This window comes from Colossoma macropomum, unplaced genomic scaffold, assembly GCF_904425465.1.
Source record: "Colossoma macropomum unplaced genomic scaffold, Colossoma_macropomum, whole genome shotgun sequence".
Taxonomy (NCBI): domain Eukaryota; kingdom Metazoa; phylum Chordata; class Actinopteri; order Characiformes; family Serrasalmidae; genus Colossoma; species Colossoma macropomum.
This window is the reverse complement of record NW_023494802.1, coordinates 13,615,264-13,625,239: the sequence shown is the minus strand read 5'-3', so window position 1 is coordinate 13,625,239 and position 9,976 is coordinate 13,615,264. Positions and strand designations below refer to the sequence as shown.

Genomic DNA, 9,976 nt, shown 5'->3' with positions numbered 1-9,976 from the left:
GACAAGAAAGAGAGGAAAGGTGTAGTAGAAGGGAGAGAGGCAGTCGAAGACAGAGGCAGTAGAAAGGAGAGAGGCAGTAGAAGGGGGCAGTAGAGGAGAAAGGCAGTACAGAAGAGAGTAAAAGAAAGAAACAGTACACAGGAGACAGGCAGGAGAACAGAGAGGAACAGAAAGAGAGAGGAAGAAGAAAAGAGAGAAGTAGAGCAGTATAAGAGTGAAAAAGAAAGAGAGGCAGTGGAAGAGAGAGAGGAAGCAGGAAAGAGGGAGTGACAATAGGAGAGAGAGAGAAAGGAGAGGCAATAAAAGAGAGAAGGCGAGGGAGGCAGTAGAAGACAGAGGCAGTAGAAGAGATGAAAAGAGAAAGAGGCAGGATGGAGAGAGGGAGAGAAAGGGAGAGGCAGTAGAAAAGAGAGGCAGTAAAAGAAAGAAACAGTACAAAAGAGAGAGGCAAGAGAATAGAGAGGAATAGAAAGACAGAGAGGAAGAAGAAAAGAGAAATAGAGCAGAGAGAAGCAGTATAAGAGAGAAAAAGAGAGAGGCAATGGAAGAGAGAGAGAGGCAGTAGAACAGAGAGAACAGAGAGGCAGTAGGAAAGAGGGAGTGACAGTAGGAGAGAGAGAGAAAGGAGAGGCAATAAAAGAGAGAAAAGGCAGTAGAATATAAAGAGAGGCAGTACATAAGAGAGAAAAGGCGAGAGAGGCAGTAGAAGACAGAGGCAGTAGAAGAGATGAAAAGAGAAAGAGGCAGGATAGAGAGAGGGAGAGAAAGGGAAAGGCAGAAGAAAAGAGAGAGGGGGGCAGTAAAAGAGAGAGAGGGGGGCAGTAGAAGAGGCAGTAGAAGAGAAAGAGAGACACTGCTGACAGTGATGTTGGGGGGTTGGTAACATCCTGCATGCCAGAATGACACAGTGTTCACACCTTGTAACACTTGAGATGGACAAATGAGGGAGATACGAAAAAGGGGTGCAAAACAGGGGAGTGGACAGGCTGGCTCGTCCAGAGTCTGTCTCACCCTCAGCATACTCCTGCCTGGCACAAGGCCATTGGCACATACGTCCGAAAAGCAGAAAGACATGGGCCAAAAATAAAGAAAGCGCTGTCTAACTCAGAAGACAAACAGAGGGAGACAGACACACAAATGGAGTGTCTCTCGGCCTCCGACACACAGCTCCCCTCCTCCAATCACCCGCTGCTATACATACCCGCAGCTCAAAATACTCCATAATTCAATGTAATTAGAACAGCTGCAAATATGAAATGATATACAGAACTTCCTGCTGTCTAGCCTGAGTTCTGACTGTATTGGCTGGTTTCCCAACCTCAGACTAAGTCTAATCTTAATATAAACTGGATTTTTAGTCTAAGTCTAAGAAACTGGCCCTCAAATTTGAGTGGACATTTCTTACTTGCCATAGTAAAAAACAAGCACTATGGGAGTATAAAGAGTTATATGTTGTGAGAGACGGAATATAAGGTCATGCACACCCACATACATGCTCTGGGGGTCACCACCAAGCGCAATGTTGACCACAGGGAATCACTGTAGAGTGAGAGAGAGCCTTGTGACTCCCTTAATGTTTGCTTGGAAAACACTAGCTACAACAAGAATAACACCTATTCAGGTTTATATAGCAGCTATATGTTTTTCACAGTCTTTTCCAGCCTAGTTGGCATCCCTCTGGCCAGCCAGCTTTCCTGAACGTATAGCATCCTGACACGAGGGTTTTAAGCTAACGTCACTAACTTTATAGCTTACTTGAGAAAACCAATGTGTTCAATAAAAATCTACAGCAGGAGAAAAGACAACTGCATGCAAAACCCTGAAAACTATGGAACAATTTATCAGGTAATGTTCAAAATTCAAAATTCAGATACTGTGTGTACACCAATCAGGCATAACATTATGACCACCTCCTTGTTTCTACGCTCATTGCCCATTTTATCAGCTCCACTTACTATATAGGTGCACTTTGTAGTTCTACAATTACAGACTGTAGTTCATCTGTTTCTCTGCATACTTTGTTAGCCCCCTTTTACCCTGTTCTTCAGTGGTCAGGACCCCCATGGACCCTCACAGAGCAGGTGCTATTTAGGTGGTGGATCATTTTTAGCACTGCAGTAACACTGATGTGGTGGTGGTGTGTTAGTGTGTGTTGCGCTGGTATGAGTGGATCAGACACAGCACTGCTGGAGACACCTCAGTGTCACTCCTGGACTGAGAATAGTCCACCAACCAAAAATATACAGCGTCCAGTGGGCAGCATCCTGTGACCACTAATGAAGAAATAGAGGATGACCAACACAAACTGTGCAGCAGCAGATGAGCTATCGTCTCTGACTTTACATCTACAAGATGGACTGACAAGGTAGGAGTGTCTAATAGAGTGGACAGTGAGTGGACACAGTGTTTAAAAACTCCAGCAGCACTGCTGTGTCTGATCCACTCAGACCAGCACAACACAAACTACCAACACACCACCACCACGTCAGTGTTACTGCAGTGCTGAGAATGATTCACCACCCAAATAGTACCTGCTCTGTGAGGGTCCATGGGGGTCCTGACCCTGAAGAACAGGGTAAAAGGGGGCTAATAAAGTATGCAGAGAAACAGATGGACTACAGTCTGTAATTGTAGAACTACAAAGTGCACCTATATAGTAAGTGGAGCTGATAAAATGGACAATGAGCGTCGAAACAAGGAGGTGGTCATAATGTCATGCCTGATCGGTGTATATATGTATGTCGAACAAAACCTTGTATCTCCATTTTTGTCGTTTTTCAGTTTTTGACATCTGAAAACGCCTATTGCCCTTTACATTGTGTGTAAATTTCATGATAAATGACCCAAAAGGACTTGGAAAAAATTCTGGTTCTCCATTGACTTACATTAAAAGTCAAGTATGTTTTTTCTTCTCCTGTAAAGTTACCATTTTGGAGATACAAGGTTTTCTTCCAAAAACAGCAGTATATATATATATATATATATATATATATATATATATATTTTTTTTTATTTTTTATTTTTTTTTCCTATATATATATATATATATATATATATATATATATATATATATATATATATATATATATATACACCTGAAACTGAGAACAAGTCTGAAAAGAAAGCTGTAATAAAGGCACAGAGTGGACACAGTAAACACTGAAGAGTTGATGTTATATTGAGTCTTTTCATTTTATGTTTTGATTACAGTTTTCTGTTCTGGAAAGCTGCCTTGTGATACTTTTAAAATACACGAAACCTGCTATAATAATAATTTTGAGGTGAGCTGAGGTGAGTTCAAACGTCTGTACGGCTTAACAAACAACCGAATATAACCCCAAACTGTATAAATAATACATTATTTACTATAGCAGGATTCACCTCTTGGGTTTGCTGGAAATGATGTTTCAAATCACAGTTTAATTTAAGCTCTTCTGCAAATAGAAGAAGACGCTAGGAGGACACAGTACACAAACACTGTAGGCTGAGTTTTATGTAGATTATTTCCCAGCTTTGTCTCAAATTAGCTGTGGGGGCAGGCTAAATAAACAATGCCTCTGTGTGTGAGCAGTACTGCGTCTGTGTTCCTGTAAGTGTGAGTGTGGATGGATGACCCTGAGAGACTCTCCAGACAAACACAGGTGAAGACACCGGCACACCGGCAAACTGTGTTATTTTAACTATCTGACAAACCACCCAGACTCCTGTCCAAACTGAAATACCAGGGTAGTCCGTCCTGCTGGACTGTCCAGCCCCCCTCTCTGCCTCCTCCACTCGCCCGTGTTCCCAGTATATCGCCCCCTCCCCCCTGCCCGCTCCTCAGCTGTGACATGTTCTCAGTGTGAGGTGGCCGTGGTTGGTGTATGCAGAGTGTGGAAAATACGAGCACAAACCACAAGCTACCTGTTATTGTCAGCACACTGCTGATATTCTGGAGCAGATTAGATAAATATTAGGTCACCAGCTCAGCTTGCAGTGCGCAGACAGTGGAGAGGATGAGACGAGGTTGTACTGTTAGATAATGGGTCATTAAGAGAAATGATTTGTGATGTAAATGTGTGCTGGATAACACACTTTACACTGTGTCCACTCTGGCGCATGCTTTCGTGCAGAGCTGAGAACTGGATGGCCTTTGCTTGTTAAGGCCAGAGGAGACCCACAGCAGCTGTGTGCGTGTTATGACGTCAGTTCTGCAGCCTTCACCCAACCCGGCCTTAACACTGCTACCCTAGCGTGACACTGAGTGACACTGTGAAAAACAAGGGAGGGAGGGAGGGAGAAACAGAGAGTGAGAAATAGATAGATAGATAGATAGATAGATAGATAGATAGATAGATAGATAGATAGATAGATAGATAGATAGATAAGACAATATATGGACCATTCAACCAAATTAGTACATACTGCAGTCCCACAATAAAAAAACAATTAAGTATTCAGATCTTAGATGTTTATGAGGACTACATTATGATCTATTTAAACATAAAGCATGAATAGAGATATTAATAAGATAAATATGTACAAAATCATAATTCATAGGGAACTATCATTTGGAAGGTGTCTGTCCCAAACCCTAAGCCCTAAATTTTGTAGAAACAATACTTACATTTTTTTTAAATGTTTTTTAAAAGACTGTTATGATTTCTTTGAAAGTGAAGGTGAAAGATTTAGATTTCTCGTTAGTTTCATTTTTAAATTATAAGAAAAATATTTTTAAAATGCCCTCCCAGGTTTTCATGTCACTACCGAAACACAGTTTTAGTCCATAGGCGGAGCCTTATTTTAGCCACACCCCTGCTTTTTAGAGTAGGAAGTGAGGCTGCATCCCTGTCCCTCACGGCCACTTGGTGAGCAGTTAGATTCCTTTGTTTTGAAGTAAATATGTCCAAAAGTCTGAAAATCAGTACTTAACATCAAGAACTGTCACTACTGAAACATATTTTCTAAGTCAAAGTCCAACATGTGTTGACTTTAAACCAGTTCAGCAGAACAAACCATATAGTACTGTGCAAAAGTCCAAGCTTCATCTATTTGATGTCCAGTCAAAATAGCCAATAAAAAATTTTCAATGTTAGGAAGACAATCAGGAAACGCTTATTGAACTGAAGCCTCAACAACTAAATATAATACAGTATTTACTGTGTCCACAATTCGCTGTTATTACAGCTTCCTTTTTTCGGGAGACTTGCTTTCAGTTTTTCAAAGAAATCTGCAGGGATTTTTTTCCACTCCTCCAAATTCAGTCTTAATCTGTAATCCCAAATACATTCAGTGATGTTGAGGTCTGGACTCTGATGTGGCCAGTTCATTGTTAATCAGTTTCTTTGTTTGATTTGCATATTTTCTTCTTTATTATTTCCTTTTCTCGGGAACAGCTTCTTCACAGCTACATCCTTTCAGACCCATAGTGCTGTGGTGTCTTCTCACAGTGGAAGGTTGAACAGAAACACCAACTGAAGTAAGAGTGGAGCTTGATTTTTTTCCTCTCTCTCAAAGAGGAAAGCTTTAAGTGCTCTTTATCTGATGGACAGTTTTGGTGTCCACCAGGTCTCGCATGGTTGTCAGGAAGCCCATCTTCTCTTTATCTTTTAATCATTTTTGGAATGTTTTGGAAACTCTTATTTTCACTTGATATTCCCCTTCCTTATACAAAAGCATTATTTTATATCTAATATATAAAATATATATCTACATCTCTGAAAAATGAATAACTTGTATCAATGACTGTTGTGACTGGAAAATAAAACCGTGCTCTAAAGCACACAGCCTAGCAGTGAATGATGAAGTTAATACATTTATTCTGAAAAGACTGTTTGTCAAATAAGACAGAACTGTTTGATAGAACAGATATTATCAGTCACTTACATAACCTGATGGACCATGTAGCAATTGAAATATTATGCAGTTGAATATAAATTACTAAATTTAGCCAATTTAATTAGTCAATTTAAACGACATATGTAAACACAAAACAGCTGGACTACCAAATTCAACCCTTAGTCCAGGATTTTTATTACAAATGTTTATAACCTAAGAGTAACCCGGTCAGTTTGCATTGCAGTCCCTGTAGTTTCTGAATAATAAGCCTCAGGATGTAATAAGCCTGCATCTTTAAGGGGTTAAATATATTTTTTCAATCAGACTTATAAAAATTGATCCAGTTTTTTTGGTTGGCATTTGTTTCAAACTTTTTATTTTCCCAAAGGTTCTTCTATGAAAAGCTTAATAAAGAGGTTCCCAACTCTCTGAAGGCCAGGCCTCTTCCACAAACCCCAAAGCTGCTCCAGCCTGAATTAATAGACCAGCAACAGGTGTGAAAATAACAGTGCCATAGCAGTTTGACAAAGGCCTGGCTGTTTATGGCCATTTCCCTTTGTGTTCACGTCTATTGGCCTTGCCTACAGCCTGATGCTCTTCTAACAGTGATTGGCAAATGCAGGTGACCAGCAGTTAAGTTTAGAGCTTGATATGGGCCTCCTGGCTGGACAGCCAAAGGGAGTAGTGCCAAGGACTTATTGTCATAACTCATGCTCTCCTGCCTGTTGTCTCTGACATTCTTCCCTATTTATAGCCCATTCCATCCCTTACCCCATTCTCTCCTGCCCCCTTTCTTTTTCTACTCCCCCCCCTTCTATCTCAGATAGGAAAGGGGAGTGACAGCAGGCTTTGTCTTTTCTGAGACAACCATTCCAGGCATAAAGGACCGGGAAGGTGGCCCTGCGACTCTTTGTCCTGTGTCCGCCGTGGTTTGAGGAGTGCTGGATTTACCTGCAGTAACAGTTTGAAGACAAGAGCCCAAACTCCGGACAGCCATGGATGATGTATATAAAGCAGCGGTAAGCAATGATGACTTTTTTTGATGGAATTCTGGAAAAAGAAAGGAATTAGATTTGGGAACTTTAATTAGTTTAATTTGTATGTAACTAATTACTACAAATAGGCACTATTGAAAAACCTCTTCGCTTCTCTTCAGAGAGAATCTTGGTTATTGTGTCTTCGACCTTTCCATAGCCAAAAATGAACTAAAGCTGCCTGAGCGTCAAGCTCGCAAGTTTTCAAGGTTAAATCATCTTATGGGGTCAGAATGAAGCCTCGAAGTGAAATTTTAAGGGCTTCTGTACTTCAGTGAATGTAAAAATCTGACCACATATGAATCAAATGGTATAAAGCAAACTAATGATACTAAAAATACCCTACAATGCCTGGTGAATGATTGGAGGGTCAGGAGGACAGCAGTTACTGAGATTAACACAGGCTAGAGTATCTGGTGTCCGATGGCTGATGCTGTTAACGCGGGTGTCAAAAATAAAATGAGTAACTTCTCCGTGCGAAGATCAGAGCCCGCACAGTATCCGAGGAATGACATCTTGTCACGACATATCAGATTACTGTTTAAAAGCTCCAGAGCCTTCAGCTGTTTCTCTTTCCTCCATATAACAGGTCGAGAACTTGACAGAGGAACAGAAAAATGGTAAGGCTTTCTTTCTCAGTCTCTATCTATAGATGAAGTGTTGTAGGCCACATCTCTGTTTAGACCTGGTGCCATGGCAGCACCACTCTTAAGTGCTATCGAGTCATGCCTCGTGTCTGCCTGGTGTGCGTGTGAACGTGTCTCTGGCAGAGTTCCGGGCTGCCTTTGACATCTTCGTGCAGGACGCTGAGGATGGCTGCATCAGCACTAAGGAGCTGGGGAAGGTGATGAGGATGCTGGGACAGAACCCCACTCAAGAGGAGCTGCAGGAGATGGTGGACGAAGTAGATGAGGACGGTATGCTGGCAAATGCAAGACATTACACAAGGAATCAAGGCTGCTCCCCAATTCTCTGAGCCCTGTGGAAATGCAGTATCTATGGGCCTCTTTCATATCTTGTATAAGGTCATTATACAGTCATATGCAAAAGTTTGGGCACTCCTGGTAAAATGCCATGTTTTTCTAAGTGAAAATAAGCACATCCACACTTTTTAACACACATTACTGGTTATTTGTTGAACGTATTGGGGGAAATGAATGTGGCTTGTGCAAAACTTATGACACATTTTAAATTTTATGTTGAGTTTTTTTTTCAAATATGCTAAACTCAGCACCAACTTTTGCAGACAAATGTCATATTGAAGTTTGTTCCCTGTAGGGGATATGTAATTTATCTTCACATCCACAAAACATGTGATTTGACCAGGGATGTCCAACTGCATACAAGCATACATGGAAAAGGGCTAATTATGCCAATTAATTTAGTTGCAATATTAATTACTTAGACATGTTAACTTTGTACACCAAAGCAGACATTCTAGTCCTGTGCCCTTGAGGGCTCCTCCACTTAGGCACCCTAGTTGTCAGTTCCACTGTTTTCCTAATCTAGAATGCATTTAAGCTACTAATAGATCACAGTTGTAGTTTCCACTGGGGATGGGGGAACATATCTCCCTCACTGTCAAAATTAGCTAGAAGTTGAGAAAGATGTCATGAATAAAGATCTACTTTTGTTGCCTAGGATCATATAGAATTATAACATAGATTGATTATTAAATCCATCTGAAGAAGAACTACACCTCTAATGTTTGGATCAGTGGTTGATAAGTTATTATAGCAGCGGCTAACAGCTTCATACTGCCCACCCTAACCCCCACCCCCAACATGGAGCACCCCACTATTCTACAATTGTGCATCAAACATGTTTCTCCATAAGAACAAGTTCAGGAAACAACCCCAACCACATCCAAAATTTCATATTCAAACTTGTTTATATTCAAAACTCATAAACTGTGATATCCGGAATCCCCATTGTGCTTATTGTGAGGTACTGTGGCTGTATGCAGGCAGCGGGACAGTAGATTTCGATGAGTTCTTGGTGATGATGGTGCGCTGCATGAAAGAGGAGAGCAAAGGAAAATCAGAGGAGGAGCTGGCAGAGGTCTTCCGCATGTTTGATAAGTAAGGAACCTCTTCAGCATCCAGAATGATCACCCATCATCAGTTCTTCACCAACTCAAGCTGTGTCAATTTTGTCTTGCCTTATCAAAACTACAGTAAGTGTAATTCTCTCTCTCAGAAACGGAGACGGCTACATTGACTTAGACGAGCTGAAAAACATGCTGGAGTCTACAGGAGAAGCAATCACTGAGGATGACATTGAGGAGCTCATGAAGGACGGAGACAAAAACAATGACGGCAAGATTGACTATGACGGTATGTTTTCACGCCAGCCTGTTCAACATTATAAGGGACATGTCTAGATACACTTACTTGCAGCTCACCCTCTAAGTCAGTGTTCACGAACTCTCCTCTTGGAGACCTACTTTCTTGCAGAGTTTAGTTCCAACCTACATCTAACACGCAGCTCCTCCCCTTACTACCACTACTGATCCTGATCCAGCCAATTAAGAACATCTGAAGATGTTAATTAGCTGGTCAGGTGTGGCTGACTGTGGGTGAAACTAGACTCTGCAGGAAGGTAGATCTCCAGGAACAGAGTTGGTAACCACATCTCATTCCTGTATATCTTCTCAAACCTACAGAGTTCTTGGACTTCATGAAGGGAGTGGAGTAAAAACTCTGCCTGTCTGAAGACCCTGATGCATCTCCACTGGCTCCATGTGTCCACCTCATCATTCCCTGTCGCAGAGATGGGACACGACCCCAGAGTCAGTGCCCTCAACTCAATCTGGAGAACATAAAACTAATGCACACATATGTTGAGAAACATGCTAGGAAACGTGTAAATAATATTCATTACTACTTAGTATATATTGGTTCTAAAACAGTGCTTTTAAGTCCAAACAGTGTATCTGTGCACATCAAAGCAGCAACTTTGTGATGAATTAAAAAAATAAATAAATAAAAAATGTGTGCTTGTCCCATCATTTAAAGCCACCAGTGTATCTGGGCTGAAATTCATAAAACAGCTAATACTCAACAGATGTAAAACATGTAGGATAACTTGGAAGAAGTAGAAAAGGAAAAGAAAGCCTCCAGACA

The 9,976-nt window shown here is 41.1% G+C and overlaps 1 protein-coding gene across 1 annotated transcript; it reads left to right on the top strand.

Annotated features, from left to right (window-relative positions):
* Positions 1 to 6,667: 6,667 nt before the first annotated feature.
* Positions 6,668 to 9,845, top strand: tnnc1b (troponin C type 1b (slow)). Its single transcript, XM_036590804.1, has 6 exons — positions 6,668 to 6,836; positions 7,441 to 7,471; positions 7,622 to 7,768; positions 8,818 to 8,932; positions 9,051 to 9,187; positions 9,517 to 9,845. Exons 1-6 carry the CDS (start codon positions 6,813 to 6,815, stop codon positions 9,546 to 9,548), a joined length of 486 nt encoding a protein of 161 aa, XP_036446697.1. The 5' UTR covers positions 6,668 to 6,812; the 3' UTR covers positions 9,549 to 9,845.
* Positions 9,846 to 9,976: the final 131 nt, after the last annotated feature.